The 18,068-nt window shown below is 43.7% G+C and overlaps 1 protein-coding gene across 1 annotated transcript in view; it reads right to left on the reverse strand.

Annotated features, from left to right (window-relative positions):
- Positions 1 to 10,564: 10,564 nt before the first annotated feature.
- The window catches only part of TMEM44 (transmembrane protein 44), a 44,414-nt gene continuing 36,910 nt past the window's right edge, over positions 10,565 to 18,068 (reverse strand). Inside the window, exon 11 of the mRNA XM_077117918.1 lies at positions 10,565 to 12,607. Coding sequence (XP_076974033.1) covers positions 12,500 to 12,607 — 108 coding nt within the window. The 3' untranslated portion in view covers positions 10,565 to 12,499. The remainder of the gene's footprint in view (positions 12,608 to 18,068) is intronic.

Raw genomic sequence — 18,068 nt, forward strand, 5'->3', positions numbered from 1 at the left:
AAGCATCACTGGGGCATATTGGCCTTTCTACCATAAAATGTGTGCACTTTTCTGCGAAGAATTGGAAAAACAAAGATGGTGTGACATCCCCAGAGAACCTCTTTTGTTGCTCAGATGTGGCCTATCTCTCTCAGCCAACACGACAAGCAAACTCACTGCCCTCCCCCTCTCTACGTGGGACATGATTCCCAGGGGTGTGGACCTTCCTGGCAGCGAGGGACAGAAATCCTAGAATAAGCTGGGACTCAGCACCAAGGGATTGAGAAATCTTCTCGACTGAAAGAGAGAAATGAGACAAAATAAAGTGTCAATGGCTGAGAGATTCCAAACAGAGTCGAGAGGTTATCCTGGAGGTTATATAGATATCACATTTTAGTTAAGGTATATTGGAGAAGCTGGAGGGAAGTGCCAGAAAATGTAGAGCTGTGTTCCAGTAGCCATGTTTCTTGAAGATGATTGTGTAATGATATAGCTTTTGCAATGTGGCTGTGTGATTGTGAGAGCCTTTCGTCTGATGCTCCTTTTATCTATGGTATGGACAGATGAGTAAAAGATATAGATTAAAAATAAATAAATAATGGGGAACAAATGTTAAAATAAATTTAGTAGATTGAAATGCTGGTGATCAATGAAAGGGAGTGGTAAGGGGTATAGAAAAAAATAGGGGAAACAAAAGTTATAATATATTGGGTAGGTGGAAATACTAGCAGTCAGTAAGAGGGAGGGGTAAGGAACATGGTATGTATGAGTTTTCTTTCCCTGTTTTCTTTTTATCTCTTTCTCTGAATTGATGCAAATGTTCTAAGAAATGACCATGGTGATGAATATACAACTATGTGATGATATTGTGAGTTATATACCAAGAATGGAATGATCATATGGTAAGAATGTTCATGTTTGTATGTTATGTTAAAAATTTTTTTTTGAATTAAAAAAAAAAAAGGTGGTGTGACAATATTTCTACCTCCAAATTTGTGAAAGCAGATCACACCAGACTCACTGAATCAGAATACATGAAGGGTGGGGCCAGGAAATCTAAATTAAAAACGAAAAACAAAACCGCAGGTGTTTCTGGTACACCTCAGCCAGGGCGTACAATAAGCCGGAATTACTGCCTTATTTCACAATCCCCAATGCGCAGGCGGCAGTGCTTCCAGGAATGGTTTCCAATGTTTTTAAATCTTCTTTCTTCGAAAGAAACTGCATGCGGGCTTGAACCAAGACTCCTCTTCAGCCCTAAAGGAGGGAGAGGAAGGTGCTTAACCGGCAGGACAGTGAGCAGAGGGAAGGAGCCTATTAAGGCTTGGGGCAGAGAGACTCGGCTCACCTTCTCTACTTGGAAAATCATTATCTGTTCTTAAAAGCCGGGCTCAAATGTCTTATTCTCGGGGAACCCTTCTGTCTGTCTGTCTGTCTGTCTGTCTGACACGCACACCGCAGGACTGACTACCTGCCTGCGGGCCGCCCGCCCCTGCCCACGGCACTGCTCTTCGTGCTCCCGGGAAACCTGTCAGAACACTTGTCACCTGGGCCACATCTGAGGACTTGTCCCCCTCACTGGGCTAAGATGCGCTTGTTGACAAGACCTGGCTGGTGTTCACACGCTCCCCGTGGCAGCATGCTAGGGACAGAGTAATTCCTCAGAAAGCACCCACTGAATGAAAATATGGAAAGAAAGAAAGAAAGAAAGAAGGAATGGAGAAAAAGAGGGCGAGGGGAGACAGGACACAGGGATCTCCCCTTTGGATGGAGGATAGCTTGCGAAATCTGATCTAAGGGGGGGCTCCTTTACTCTGCCCCAGGGGGTCACCAGTCCAGGTGTTACCTGGTCACCCTGGAAGTGTGGGTCACGGACACCAAGAGAGGGGAAAGACCAGCAGTTGGGTTGTACCAAAAAACATGCATTACATGTATTATTTCTCTTGAGCCTTAGAACCCCATGAGGTAAGTTTTCTAAAAGGGGGAAAACATAGAAAACGAATGGTTTCAAATCTAGGAAGAAATTGTAACATATCTATGGCATTTAGTCATTGGAAAAGCCCTTTCTTGGCGTGTTCTTAGTTTTTGCAACCACCCATAAAGCAGGTAGAAGGGGGTAAACTTTTTTGTGTGTGAACAAGAATAACTGAATCACAGCTGGTGAGTGATAAGAGTCAGGGCTTGGCCTCTTCCAGGTCAAAGGTCAAACCTGGCTCTGTGTGTGTGTGTGTGTGTGTGTGTGTATGTGTGTGTGTGTGTGTAGCAGGTCTGCGAACCCCTCTGGGGACCACTCAGGTGCTGGCATGGCAGGCGCTCATGCTCTAGCTCAGGCTTCAGCACTGTCTGCCCCCAGCTGGGATTTGTGGCAGCACTTCTGAGCCTGGCGCTTTATTGTATACTATCTTATCTCAATAGGAAAAGGCAATTCGGGGAAAGAATTTCCTTGTCATGGTGCTCCAGACTGTTCATTGTCCAGCTCTACTTAGTCCCGGGTTCAGCCCTGGGCCTGACGATTATTCATACGCACGGAGGCATCTTATCAGGGCTGTCTAAGATAGAGAGCCTGTTTTTTTTCTCTCAGGCAAACTGGAATCTTTCCACGCTTTGTGGCCTGACATCATAACCACAATTAGCACGGCTCAGAATTCAGCCACACCGGCAAGCTGCTTGAAAAGCAATTCCTGGTAAACCAGCTCTTCCCTGGTCACAGGACTTCAGGGTCCCCTACCAGCAGGTGTGACGGTGGTCAGCGCACAGGCCTTATGGAGGGGCTGAGAGTCTTTCCTTATCCTGTACTTTCTCCCCCAACAGGTTACATTGCAAAATCTCAAACTCATAGAAAAGTTGAAAATTGAAAGAAAAGTACAATGAACATGCTTACACTATTTACCCAGAGCTACCAATTGTTTGTATTTCATTATATTTGCTTTATCTCTTTCTCTTTTCATATGCATGTATACTTGAAAACTAAACACCTTTTTTTCTGCTGAACCATTTAAAAGCAAGTTGTGAGCTCTTGATGCTTCACTCCTACATAGAGCATTCTCCTTCTATACAACCATAGTACTATTATCCCTCGTGCAAAAAAATAAAATAAAATGGCACAATGTTAAGTAATATTCTATATGTACTCAAATGTCCTCAATTGTCCCAATAAGCCTACATAGCTTCTCCTTTAGTCTCCTTTGAACTCGAACAGTTTTTTTCCTTTTTTGTCTTTCATGACATCGACATTTTTGAAAATCCAAGCTGGTTGTTTTGTAGAATGTCCCCCAATTTGCATTTGTGTGACTGTGTCATCAGAAATAGATTCAGATTAATATTTTGGCAAGAATACTTCACAGGTGATAACTGTATCCTGCTCAGGATATTACATCAGGAGGCGCATGATATCAATGTATCTTATTTTTGGTGACGTGAATTTGAATTCTTAGTTAAGCTGATATCCTCCAAATTTCACCAGTGTAAAGACATCCCTTTGTTATTAATGAAGCAATCTGTGGGGGTGATGCTTTGAGGTGGTGTGACTATCCCATTCCCCAATAACCTTTCAGCCAATGCTTTTAGCAACTATTGAGGTCCCGCCCTGTCAATTATTATTATGGTGGTTCACAAAAGGGTAGTATATTTTTATCTAATTTTAAAAGAAACACATACTCATTATAGAAAATGTATAAAATACTAAAAGTACAAGGAAAATAAAATTTGTTCACAAACACAGATAAGATAAAAATATATGTATTAATACACAACACAGTTATTTAAGAACTCCCCCTTTTTCTAATGTTTACATGGATTTTACTTGGGCGAGCATATACGTGTTTATAATTTTCTTTACATTGTTTTGTCTGATTATGAAATAGATACACGCTAATTGAAAAGTTTATGCTGGAGCTTGCCCATGCCAAAAAAAAAAAAAAAGTTTATAAATACCAGAAAAAGTACTAGAGAGGATGAAGTTCATAAACATATCCATAACAAAGTTACTTATATATTTTCTTTTTCACATGCCCTTTTTCCGATTCATACTAAGATTTCTAAGATAATTCAGTCTTTTTTTCTCTTGCCCTGCTTTTAAATAGCAACTTGGCTGTCATATTTCTCCTGGGGGTTCTCTCTTGTCTATTTTCCTTGATTTGGGAGTAAATTCTATCTGGTCCCCAATACCTTTCTTTAGTCTTATGGAACATGATTGACAATGAGCTGGAACCGCTCATTGCTTAGCCCAAATGGAACAAATGGTGTCTATGCTGCAAATTTTAAAGAAAAGGGAGTTTTAGGGGGGGAGATATGTTTTATTTGGGGGATATATTTAACAGTCAAGAAACTACTACCACAATAAGAATTCACTAAATCTCTTTACAATGGAACTTAATGAAACATAAGATTCTTCTGATCTTAGTAGATGTTCTAGTTTGCTAGCTGCCGGAATGCAACACACCAGAGATGGATTGGCTTTTAATAAAAGGGGATTTATTTTGTTAGTTCTTCAGAGGAAAGGCAGCTAACTTTCAACTGAGGTTCTTTCTTATGTGGGAAGGCACAGGGTGATCTCTGCTGGCCTTCTCTCCAGGCCTCTGGGTTCCATCATCTTTCCCCAGGGTGATTCCTTTCTGCATTTCCAAAGGCCTGGGCTGAGCTGCAAATGCTTGGAGGTATGCTGAGCTGCTTAGGCTGTGCTACATTGGGCTCTCTCATTTAAGCACCAGCCAATTAAATCAAACATCATTCATTGCAGCAGGCACGCCTCCTAGCTGACTGCAGATATAATCAGCAACAGATGAGGTTCACATACCATTGGCTCATGTCCACAGCAACAGAACTAGGTCCCTTCACCTGGCCAAGTTGACAACTGAATCTAACACATATCCACCCCTTGTCAACTTGGCAACTACACGCATCACCTTAAACAATATTAAGGTGCAAAAAATTCTCTTCTGACTGTGGACCTATGAATCTCAAAACAAGTTATCTGGAGCCAATATGCAAAGGAGGACATTTACAGGATACAGGTTCCCGTAGGGAGAAATTGGAAGGAACACAGGGGCCACAAGACCCAAACAGTTCTGAAAACCTGCAGGGCAAATTTCATTGGATCTCAGAGACTGAAAGTCATTTATCCTTCAGCTTTAGAAAGTGGCAGTCTCACCCTTTCCAAGGGCTTATGCAGTGGCCCGCCTCTTTCCGAATCAACCTCAGGGGACATTGAGGAGACCACTCACTTTTTTCTTGGCTCCACTCTCTCCAGGCACTAGGGCCACAATTGGGCTCTCTGCCATTTCTGGGGTACATGCTCAACCCTTCCACGTGGTGGCAGCCAGGCTCTCCCCAGTCCCCCAAGGAGCGTGCTCTACCTTCTCCAAGGCCTGAGGTTATACTTCTTCCACTGCAACAAGGTGGGAGACTCATCCTCGCCCTTCAGGGTAAACTCACCCTCTCCATGTATATGGGTGGGTCCATTTTCCTGGCTGAGGTTTCTTGGCTTCAGACCTGAGTTTCCATGGTTCTCACTCTGCAACTCCAATTTGTCCCTTTTGTGTCCCCTTTTTCCAGATTGGCAGTGGTCCCATTTACATCAACAGTCACTTCGAACACTCCAGGACTTCACCATCATTCTCTTCACAGTTCCTCAAAAATCTTCCCCTTAGCCATCCAAAAAAATGGTTCCAACATATCTGGTATTTACAAACTGCAGCAGCAGTTTGTACCTCTGGTACCAAATTCTGTTCTAGTTTGCTAGCCGCCGGAAAGCAACACACCAGAGATGGATTGACTTTTAATAAAAGGGAATTTATTTACTTAGTTCTTCAGAGGAAAGGCAGTTAACTTTCAACTAAAGTTCTTTCTTACGTGGGAAGGCATAGGGTGATCTCTGCTGGCCTTCTCTCCAGGCTTCTGGGTTCCAACAACTTTCCCCCGGGGTGAATTCTTTCTGCTTCTCTAAAGGCCGGGGCTGAGCTTAGAGTGCTGAGATGAGGTATGCTGAGCTGCTTGGACTGTGCTACATTGAGCTCTCTCATTTTAAGCACCAGCCAATTAAATCAAACATCATTAATTAGAGCAGGCATGCCTCTTAGCCGACAGCAGATGTAATCAGCAACAGATGAGGTTCACGTACCATTGGCTCATATCCACAGCAACAGAACTAGGTCTCTTCACCTGGCCAAGTTGACAACTGAATCTAACTACCACAGCATATTTTATTTGCTATTTGCTAATAGTGGCACATGTCCTGTTATGTTCTACTTTCATTACTCAATATGATCTTCTGTAGATTTTGTTTTTTTAATTGTGTCAGAAGTGGGAATTCATGGTGTGGGAATGGGCAAGCCACTCTGTCACTAGATGACCTACAGGATTGTAAGGTAATTCAAGTGTTTTCTTTAGGCTATGATTTTATGAATTTTTAGATTTAATGGTAAAATATTTATTTTCAGCCCTTTCCCAGCAATGATGTTTGAGGGCTTTACTGCTTTGTTGTTGTTGCTATCCTAAATAGTTTTATGGGAATATCTCAACAAAATAGACCAGTTTGAAAAGTAATTAACTTAAGGCAGTGTTCCTTAAAGAGTGCTTCTGTATCATCTGTAAGTTGAGCTTGTTATGAATTCCAGGCTCTGCCCAAGGCTAAGGTGGAATCTAGGAGCCTGTATTTGAACAAGGTATCACAAACAGTCAAACTTTAAGATGTACAAATGTTCTAGTTTGCTAGCTGCCAGCATGCAATATACCAGAAACAGAATGGCTTTTAAAAAGGGGAATTTAATAAGTTGCTAGTTTACAGTTCTAAGGCTGAGAAAAGGTCCCAATTACAACAAGTCCATAGAAATGTCCAATCTAAGGTATCCAGGGACAGATACCTTGGTTCAAGAAGGCCGATGAAGTTCAGGGTTTCTCTCTCAAGTAAGAAAGCACATGGCGGGCACAGTCATGGTTTCTCTCTCAGCTGGAAAGGCACATGGTGAAGACGGTCAGGGTTCCTCTCTCATTTGGAAGGGCACATGGCAGACATAGCATCATCTGCTGGCTTCATCTCCTGGCTTCCGGTTTCATGAAGCTCCCCGGGAGGCATTTTCCTTCTTTATCTCCAAAGGGTGCTAAGGTTGCTGCCTGGTTGACTCTGCTTCTAGTGGCTGTGTCATTCTGCTCTGCTCTCTGAATCTCTTTCTTTCTACAAAATGTGTTTCCTCTTTTATAGGACTCCAGAAGCTTATCAAGACCCACCCAAATAGGTGGAGACATGTCATCACCCATTCAGTTTATCAAACACTCTTGATTAAATCACATCTCCAGGGAGATGATCTGATTACAGTTTCAAACATACAGTATTGAAGAGGGATTATTCTGCCTTTATTAAATGGGATCTAGATTAAAACATAGCTTTTCTAGGGGACACAAATCCTTTCAAACCAGCACAACAAATTTCAAAGTGCGATTTCCAGGTCAAAAGGTTAAGACCTATTGAATAGCTTTTTTCACATGTGGCCAAGTTGTCCTTGGGTAAGATTGTGGCAGCCGCAGGGTAAGAGGGTCCTTAGGGCAGTTTGGCGTTTAGAAAATCCCACTGATATGCACTGGATTTCAGCAAAGGCACTTGTAGGAGGAGAGGTAGGGAGCTGAAGGGAAAGGGCAAGTCTGGTGCAGAGGTGTAGAACTTGCCAGGCTGCCCTGAAGGCAGAGTTCGATGGAGCAAAGCTAGAGTCAGAAGCAGGGCCCCAGCTCAGAAATAACAAGTGGCTGGGGAGCGCAGGCACGAAGGGTTCCACAGCAACCCGCAAAAAAAGTGAATATGTTTCTCAGTACACCGGTGACCCAGTCCTAGTTATTGTGCCTAATTAACATGCCCTTCCTGCTTTTAAGGAAGGTGGCGATAATTTAGCAAAAAAAAAAAAAGCATAATCTTTGGAACGTAACAGCTGGAAAGCATGCTCAAAATCAAACAACTGGTCAATTCAAGAAGAAAAAAAGTGGTTGTCTGACAAGCAGGACTATTGGGGAGGGGAGAGAGCACCAGAGCAATGTTATTTTTTCTCATAAACGCTTTAGTACAACTTAGATCTCTCTTTTTTTTTTTTTTTTAATCAGTATCTTGCCTTGCGTGTGTGCGTGTGTGTGTGTGTGTGTGCGCGCGCGCGAGCCGGAATAGAACCCGGTCTCCCGCATGGCCGGCGAGCGTTGCTATCACCGAACCACCCGTGCACACTTCACTTTTTTTTTTTTTAAGAAGGGAATGTATTTAAAAGCAAAGAGAAAGGTTGACAGTACAGCACCAACGCTCTTCAGCGGCCTCAAATACACTAAGAATCGTAAACTAATCCTGTAATTGTCTCCTTATAAAATACGAGAGCGGGCACTTTTACAACGCAGGCGCTGGCGGAGGTCCCGCCGCGGCTGCCAGCTCCACCGCAGGGAGGCGGCGGCCGCGCGGTGCGCATGCGCCGAGCCGCGCATTTCCTTTCTTTTCGGAAGTGGCTGGCTGCTGCTCGAGTGGGTGAGAGGTCTGTGGCTGGCGGCTTTTCTGATAAGGAGGTCGGCAGTGGAAACTAGGATTCAATTCTGACCAGTGCCGACACTGGCCCTTCTCGCAGCTCGAGGAGGCTACTTATCGCCTGGACGATCGAGGATGAGCCCGTAGAGATTGAAGGGGGTGGGTGGGGGTGGCGGCAAGCGAAGCGACCCTAACCCAAGGGAGGGTCTAAGTCCCGCCACAGTCACAGCAGCAGATCGGGGAATTTGCCGTCATTACCGTTAGCTGATGGAAAGTTTCCAGCGGAATCGGGAGGATAGGCTCAGTTCTCCGAGCGACGGATTAACTGAGGCACTGGAAGCCAACGACCGGTTTAATGAAGTGCCCTGATCAAAGTTTATAGTCCTGGATCCCCGGCCTTGTTTGGCTTTCAGTTAGTTGAAGAAAAGGCAAACCAGTTGTACTCTTAAGTCATTTGATCATTTGATTCCTGGAACTTCTATCTTCTCCAAGTCGTACCTCTCACCTGATGACCTTTTGAGTAATACCGGACAGGCACATGTAAACTTATCAAAGAGATCTTCCTCAGCATTGCACTATCTCTTGGATTCCTTCAGGACAGAGCCTTCTCTGCCAACGCATCAACCTGAACATTAGGAAAAACAATGCAAAGTCGAGAGAGTAGAGCAATGCCTGCGCAGTTGGAAAATGTAAAACAGGATGATCAAAAAGAGGCAAAAAAAAAAAAAAAAAGAAAGTAGTATCTGGGAAATGTTGTGACATTATTTTCCAGATGCTCTTAAGGTGCCCTTCTTTTCCTTAGTGAAGGACCAGGATCCCCAAGTTCAGAAACAAGGTGCTATAGTTTTTGGTTTTCAGTACTGGAAGAAATCTGTGCAGAATCTGAAGATGTCAAATGCTGTGATGTCTTCATGTTGACAGCAAAGACTGGGTTTTTAATAAAAGGTGAATTTTGTATTTTCAAAAATATCTGAAATGGGTAATAAATAGAAACAACATAAAGTGTGTATTACATAATGAAACCTATTTGCAAGGTATATTTGAAATTCGTCTTAATATAATGTCTCTTTCTTGAGAGTTTATAAAAAAGCCGTAGTCTTCTGTGAGGAATAAAGTCACTGTCATATTCATAAAAGATCTAGCCTAATTTTCATTTTATAGAGGAGATATAAAGTGGTCAGATATTCTGACACAGAAAGAGGAATGACTTGATAAATGCCGAGTGGGTGACAGACCTGGGAACTGGAACCCAGCTAAGCCCCTTGGCCGAGTGCCTCTACACTCTAAGAGTTCATACCCCATTGTAATAAACACATTATGAGTGTGTAGTCTAATGATGCTCATAAATCTCATCATACTGAAGTATTAGACAGAGATAAAAGCATCAGTTCTTCAGGATCTAGCTTTCCAAAAAAAATCTTCGTGATTAGAACTCTCCATAAATAATATAGACTTCTTTGGGAGATGGTGAAATTTCTTTCTTTGGAGGAGGTTGAGCAGAGTCTGGATAATTATTTATTGGGATTGTTGACAAGGGGCTTCAAACCTCTGAAGTTTCTCCCTATCTGTAGGACTGATTCTTTGGTTACTGGCTTTCAGCACGTAGATGGCAATATTGCCAGGAAGTATTGGGAGGAAGGAAATATTCCTCTAATATCTACTTTAAGTCGGGTATTGGGTTAGGCACTTTCATATGTTGAGTCACAACAGGCTTTCTAGATAGTTATTATTCATTATCTACCTCAGGAGTTCACAAGGGTTAGGTAAACCATGCCCCAAGCCAAGATAATTGGCAACACAACTAAGACGGCATGATACCATCTCTCATCCACAGATGAGTGTTAATAGAGGATGATTATGCAATTTGTTCCCCAGCCCTCCCCAGTGTACCTCTTCTTGCACTGCTCACTGGATCATCCAGGGCTAGTAATTCCCGTGGCCCTAGTGGTGTGACTCATGGCTAGAGATGAAGCTGCAATAGAGAGGCCCAGGGCAGAGAGGAAAGGCATTTGGGTTGGCACAGAGGTTCTAGAGCTTTACATATGAGCAGATTCTCACTGGAAAATGAAACAAAACTTTACTTCCAAAATTCCCAGTTTGATGGTTGGTTTACTCGGGATAAAGAGACTTGGGATTCTGCTTTGAGACAAGGCGGGGTGGGGCACAACAAAGATAGGAACTGGCTTGTGAAGGGAGGAGGCTGGGGCAGTGGGATCTAAGGAGACAGACAGCATCGGGGCCTTAAGTAGTTTATGCTGCTCAAAGTCTGCGAGATCATTTGATGGTCTTGGTTGAAAAGCCATTTCCACTAGGAACCAATCAGTTTCTGGTGCCCCAGGGAGCATGATCCCTGTGCCAAAGGTAACTCCAGAGGTATCATCCCATCCTTATCTGATGTTACTACTCAATACCATTTAGATTAAACATACCCTTGTCCCTATATTCATTCTGTATCCATTACTGCTTCCTGAAAATTTGAGGTCAGAGGGATGAAAAACTCACTAATCATCTGTGGTAGCCTCCTACTATGGTATCTTCAATGACTACCCATTGGCCACAAAATCAAGTACCAACTATCTAGCCTCTGGTTTCTTTCCATCCTCTTCTCCAACTCCTCCCCCGCCTCCTTCAGCCCATATTATATCATACATTCTGGCCACATTAGATCCCTCCTTCCTTGACTAGATTCTACTTCCCTGCCTCCATTCTTCTATGCCATTTCATCTGTTGGAATGCCCTTCTCCTCAGCCATCCAAATCTTCCTCTTCAAGTTCAGCTTCAGCAATTATGATAAAGGAAAGCTGACTAAGGAAATATGCCCTTACAAGACAATCAGGGACCAAAGGAATTCAGGTAAAGGGGCTAGAAGGCAGTTTTACGTTCACTTCTAGCTCAGTGGTCACCTAGGGGATTAGGATCTAAACAGAGACCTGTAGAACAGCCAACTTGCTTCCCTGAGGTGTCCCTTTCTTCACGCTGCTTGAACTTGCATTACCCCTTAGGAAAAACTGGGCAGCAGCAGTTGAGTCACACAAGCTGCCGTGGGCCAGCCAGGATCTGAGCTTCCGTTGGCATTTCTCCCGGTTTCTCTTGCAGCAGGCTTCTGCGACTGTGCTGAGATTCAGACTTATTGCTATGCTCCACATAACATACTTTCATTCACTCAAGCAAGATTTATTCACTCCTGTGCTCCACCTTAGCTCCATCCCCTTTTCCCTTCCTCTCACTCATGATCACACGATCAAAACAACAATCCTAACATGGGATTTCTGTGCTTGAATTTAACACCTCCCACTATACGTCTTACCTTCTGCATGCTTTTAGTTACCTCCTGAAGTACATAGTGTCCCCTCAGCTGCAAACCCTGCCCCAGCACATACCTTGTCCAGTTCCTAGAACAATTTGCTTTGCTTGTCTTTATAGTATCAATGATGTCGCAAACATTTGGTTGACTCAACCTGCCCTAACTCTTCCAGCAGATAATGTAAGAGGGTGACTGGAAGGCAGAAGCCAGGTCCTGTCAGCTGCTGGCTTGTGTGTCCGAGGGCCCTCTTGCATGAGGGCCCACCCCTCTCATTTCCTGGACTTAGCTAATTCTCAAAGAATGGGGCTCTGTTGAGATGCAAACACATCATGCATATGTTCGATGAACTTGTTCCTGGAACCTAGCAGGTATTCAGGGTGTGATTGAATCTAAAGAGAACAGAGAGAAAAGCAAAAAAATGGAGAAGAGGGTTCAATGTCCTTCAGACAAAAATGTTTAAAGCAAGACAAGTCTGTGAACTTCTAATCTTCAGAACAAACTCTGGGTCTGTCCATGTCTGTTCTGTCCACAGGACCCAAAATTTGGCTACATTTTGAGGTATGATGCAGCCCAGTCAAATTCAGTACAGTTACTGGTTCACTTTCCTGGCCAGCCTCTGCAGCAGCTTAAAATTCCCACCATGGGTGTCACTGCAGGTTGCTCCTTGTTCAGTTTCTATCAAAGGCCTGACCTTGGGTGCTGAGCTGAAGAGCTGGCTCCAGAGTGTATTAGACAGAGGTCAAGTCTACTGGCTTCATCGAGCCCCTGTGGACCTGGGATCTGAGCATCTCCACATTGTCTTTGTTCCTTTCAAGGTTCACATCTTCCGGGTCCCACTGTAGCGAACAGACAGTACCTTGGTGGAACGGATCCTTCCCATATCTTTCGATTCGCAAACCCAAACTTTAATCCTAGTTCTTCTGTCCCCAGTACAGATAAGGACAAACAGGTAAGGGACACGTTAACCAGGCCTGGACCTAAGGATCTAAGGGGGCAAATGTAACTTTAAATCAAAGTATTAATGAATGGCCACCCTGAACAGACCAATTCCACTTCCCTTCCCAACCTCTCATCTCTTGTGAGACTGAGTCCTGTTTCCTTTATCTTGAGAATTCCCACCTCCATGCCTATCTCCTTCCAGGAATAGGCCAGATAAATTCAACCCAGGAAAGCACCTCCTCCTTTAGGAAACCTCCCTAGGCTATTAGCTCACTGAGCTTTGATCCCCTTCTCTTGTACCACCTTTCATGATAGTACAAAGCAGCTGAGCATAGACAACCTTGCCCTTCCTCTGGGTATCTTCCTCATTCTCTCAGGTAGATGATAAGGTCCCTAATGGTACAGGTCTGCTCTTGCTCCCAACATGATGGTTCCTCTAACTTGAGGTACAGTTGACTTGTCAAGAACAAACATGTAAAACTTAATTCAGAGTGGTGGTCACTGTCAGTGACTATTTCAACTCTCAGATTCAGATAAGTAAGGACAGGAATAGAAGGTTAATTAAAATAAAAAATAGGCACATAAGCATTAATGATGTTATTTTAAAAATCTTCCTATTGTTCCAAATGATGAATGAGAGAGAGAACTTTACAGATGGGTCAAGGGAAAAGAATCTCTAGTTCTAATTCTCCATGGAAGCAAGTGGAGGTTTGGTTTGTGTCCTCCTTATCCAGTAACTTGCAGTGCAACCTTTCTCTTCTTTGGGCCTCAGTTTCCTCATGTATAAGTTGTGGCATTGGGTCAGCAACTGGATAATAAGATCTTTTCCATTTCTGAGCCTTGATGACTGATGGGTCTGAGTCAGGTCACATCTGACCATATTGAAAGACCTAGGAAACATCTGGTAAAGGACACATAGGATATGTCAGCCTGGGCCACAGCTGAATGATCTATTTGGATGAGAAAATAGGCCACAGCGTGGACATGCACTCCAGAGATACCCATCAGCTGTCAAATGGCCCAGTCGTTCGAGGTCCCAGATAAGGTCTTCAAGGCTTCCTGAGCCATTGGCAGTTAATACCCACACTGTGCCCATTACAAAACACAAATTGTGGTTTTGCTTTGAATACAAAGAAACAGTCCAATTCAGTCAGTGATTTATGGATAATAAGTGAACCGAGTTCTACTATTTGATGATAAAAAAAGCAACAAAGCTGATTTGATTCAAGCAGCTCAGCCCCCCTGTACCTTTATTTGGGCTGTGCCAGCCAATTTCAGTGCTAACCTCGCATTTGATGATGATTGCAGGCCTGACTGGACAATCTCACCAAATTTTTTACTGACATTAGCAAAGATTCCAAGTTACAAAGTTTGCCCAACCCCTCAGTCTATGTGACCCAATTGGCCCATGGCAGAACTAAGGGCCTGCCGGGTTCTCTAAAGATGGACAATGTGCTTTTCAATCAATGCCATTTCCAACTGGAGGCCTGTGTTCTAGATCACGCTTCTCATAGTTTGCTCTGGACCACCTCTGCATCCAGGCTGCTCCTTACAAGGGCTAACTCTGGAGTCCATCCTAGCCCAGATCAGTGGATTGGGACCTAAGCTTGCCATTTTAGCAGACTTCCAGGGTGATGCTTTGATGCCCTAATAATTGAGAATCTCTGTTCTAGCTTCTCAAATGACTTCCTGAGAGTTATTATTCTAATCCTGACTAACAGAAACAACCTGCTACCTTGATCAAGGGAACTGCTGGATTCAGTTTAAGTCTCAGAAAACACTTTAAATCTCTTTCTTCTCAATCCCCACAATAAAGTGTTTTAAAACACCATTTAAAGTAATAAAAACATTGCTGGGATCCAGGCATAAAGAGAATTTGAACAAAAGATGACCTATTCTCTTATCAGAAATGAAGCAGAGAGATGACAGGCACAGGTGGTTGTCATAAAACCTGTGTTTACCCATCACGAGGAGCAATTTGGCATGGAGACAGCAGCCAGCAGTCCAAGGTCTCAGAATGATGATGTGTGAGAATGTTTAGTTTACCAGCTACTGCAGCCACTCCCAGCACTACTGCAACTAGTCACTTGCAGTTATTCAGTTTGTTCATAGACCCTCTTCCAAACCCATGTTTCTTTACTGGGCTACGCATCTTCTCTGAATCCCTACATGATAATCTGGGCTTATTTGAATACCCCCAAAGGATAAAGAACTCTGAAAACCCACTGATCCTCAGACTTGCCTCCTTTTTTCACATTCCATATTTTAAAAGGCATTTGGCATGGGCTCAGGCATCCAAGTGGGTCTAATAAAAACAGGAATTGGAATCAAGCCACCGGAAGTCCCTCCTGGAATAGAGAACATGATTGTCCATACCTGTTCCGAGTTTAGGGCCTCCCAGCACTTCTGCTGCAGAATAAAAAGAGAGATAGAAAAAGTGTTGGACAGATTTTGTCACCAACATAGAGCAGAGCAGAGTGCCAGCCACTGTCTCCAGTGTTACTTCTGGGAAGCAAAGAACAGTTGACTGCTGCAAGCAGAAAGGCTGCAGCTACTAAAAGTTACAGCTTGGCTAAATGATCAATAGGATAATTATAATAATTATGAAGAAAGGGCTGCAGGTTCCTGGAAAAATTATAGTCTATAGAGATGTAAAAATTACTATTATTAGGAATGATTATTATTAGAAGTAATAATAATAATAAATCTCCCTTTTATTAACTGTATGGCTGAGATGAGTCAGCTCAAACCTATAAAACTGAAGAGAGATGTAAATAAAATCCCCAGATTGCAAACATGGGGTATTTGCTACCAGCCAAAATTCCTTTTTAATCAGCATTTGCTGCATGGTTGGTTCCACCCCAAGCCTCAAATACGCCTGACTCAGGTTCTTGAAGGCGGGCATCAAGACCTGCTCTTGCTCCTCTCACACCTTATGCAGTGCCTGGGAGACAGATATTTCTGACCTAGAGCACCTGAGCTATCAATGCCTGTTACACTGAGTAACAGCAATGCTGAACAGCATACAGGATTTGGGGGTTATCACATTAAAACAAAACCTCTCCTGTCCAACTCTTTTAAAATTTCATTTTATGTCCAGTTGACTAACATGGTAGTATAAGATACTGCAGGCTGCCATCCCCCACCCCCCAAAAAATCTTTGAACAATTAGCAAAAACGGGCAGAGCCACCTTCCTCAAAACTGTGGAAAACAAAAGGTTGTAGTAACTGGGCAAATGTGGAATAAAAAAAGTACAGTTTAAAAGTGGCAGTAAAAGCTCATGGTGCCTTTCTTGGGCTTTCCCCCTCTCCTCCCTGGCCTCCTGTTGTGGGTCCCTGCCCCTGTTCCAAAGCAAGCAGAGTAACCCCTACGTACATACTGGGGTGCCTGTATGGCAGTGCCAATCTATTGGGTGGGCAGCCTGAAAGACTGAACCAGGACACTTGTCTACGGTGTCCCACTCAGAACTTGCCTTGTAGGCAGAAGCAGCTTGTAGAAAGCTAAAGCAGGGTAAGAAACAATGAAGTTAAAGTGGATTGACCAAGATGGCCAAGTGAGATGCCACAGGGCTCCATCCCTGCCTTCGCAAGCCAGGTGCTTTGAACAACCAGAAAGAACTGGAAGAAACATCTTTGTCAGGGCTAAAAAAAAAATGGTCAAAGGACTGCAGTAACAGGGTGGGAGCTGAATCAAGAAAAAGGATTCTTAAAAGCAGTAGGATTTCATGGTGTCCTAGCTGGCTCCTTCCCTACCCCCTCATGGCACAGTGCAGAGCTGGCCCCTGGCTTCAGAGGGAGAAGAGTGATGATTGTGAGCTTGCTGAGGGTATGTCTGTGCAGCCCAATCTGTCTGGTAGTGGCCTGAAGGACTTGCTGTCCCAGAACTTGCCTTACACGTAGGAAGGCAGCTCAGGAGCTCTCCAGCAGAACACTGTGGGAGAGCAGTCATGTTGTGTTGCCTGGGGCAAGGGATCAGTGGCTGTAGGACATACAGTGCAGTGCCCAGGACTGTGAGAAACTGTTTCCTGGGGAAGATATTGGTATCTGTGTAAATGGGGGAATTCCCAGGGCCACACAAGCATGCTCCAGTCAGAGACAGGGAAAGAGCAAGAAACCTTTATGCTTTGGCCTGGAACTATTCTAATACCACCCATTGAATGGGTAAGCCCTGAAGGAAAGCACTTACACAGGTCAATCTACAAAAATTGAAAAAGGTGTTTTCTTTTTTTCCTCCCTCCCTTTTTTTGTTAGCTCTTGGCATCCAAGGAGAACTCCATACAAGCTGGATACAAGTTTAAGGAACAGACACTGAACACTGTGTTCAGTGATAATACATTAAAATACCATAAGGTTTCAACAAAAGGTTATAAAACATACAAAGAAACCAGAAGCAATAGCTTAGGCAAAGTAGAAGATTAAAGTATGAAAACCATCAACAAGGAGGATCAGACTTGGGAAAATAAGACAAAGACTTTTAAAAAATGGTCCTAAATATGCTCAAAGGGCTAAAGGAAAACAGGAACAAAGCAGCCTGGGGCAAAGGACTATGGGCTTTAGGACATATAATAGAGCACTTGGGAGGGGTATATGTCTATTACACAGCAGGTCAAGAGGCCTTTCAGATCCCTGTAAATGGGGGGCATGCCTAAGGCCAAAAGTCCAGGACAAGGTGCAGGCTCAGAAAAGACAGAGTGGGTCCCCACACTTCACTTTTGCTTCAGGCTAATATTTTTGGTAGGTAGAACCAGGATACTTGTCTATGGCTGCCTGCCCATAAACAAGTGTCCTGTCCTTCATTTGAAGGAAAGTACCAGCCAATGCAAAGCCAATTTGCAGAATGTAAAAAAGTGTTTTTTGCTTTGGTTTGATAAGGAACTATTAAACTTTACTATCAGGGAACCCCTGATACTGTGTCAAACCTTAGGGACACCCAAATCAATAGGCCATGCCCTCGATCATGGGGCTTACTCTTGTGAAGCTTATGTAGGTAGCAGAGAAGCTTAGCCTACCTATAAGCATGCCTAAGAGTTACTTCTGGAGAACCTCTTTGGTTGCTCAGATGTGGCCTCAGTCTCTCTAAGCCCAATTCTGCAAGTGAAATCATTGCCCTCCCCACTATGTGGGACATGACATCCAGGGGTGAAAGTGGGAGAAGACTCCCAGGGATGAGTTCAGACCTGGCACTGTGGGATCAGCAAGTCCATCTTGGCCAAAAGGGGGAAAAGAAGTGTAACTAATAAAGTATCAGTGGCAGAGAGAGTTCAAAGAGAGTTGAGAGGCTACTCTGGAGGTTGCTCTTATGCAAGCTTCAGTTAGACCTTGCTACCTGTCATAACCTGCCAATCCCCAACCAGGACC

Source organism: Tamandua tetradactyla, chromosome 10 (assembly GCF_023851605.1).
Source record: "Tamandua tetradactyla isolate mTamTet1 chromosome 10, mTamTet1.pri, whole genome shotgun sequence".
Classification (NCBI taxonomy): domain Eukaryota; kingdom Metazoa; phylum Chordata; class Mammalia; order Pilosa; family Myrmecophagidae; genus Tamandua; species Tamandua tetradactyla.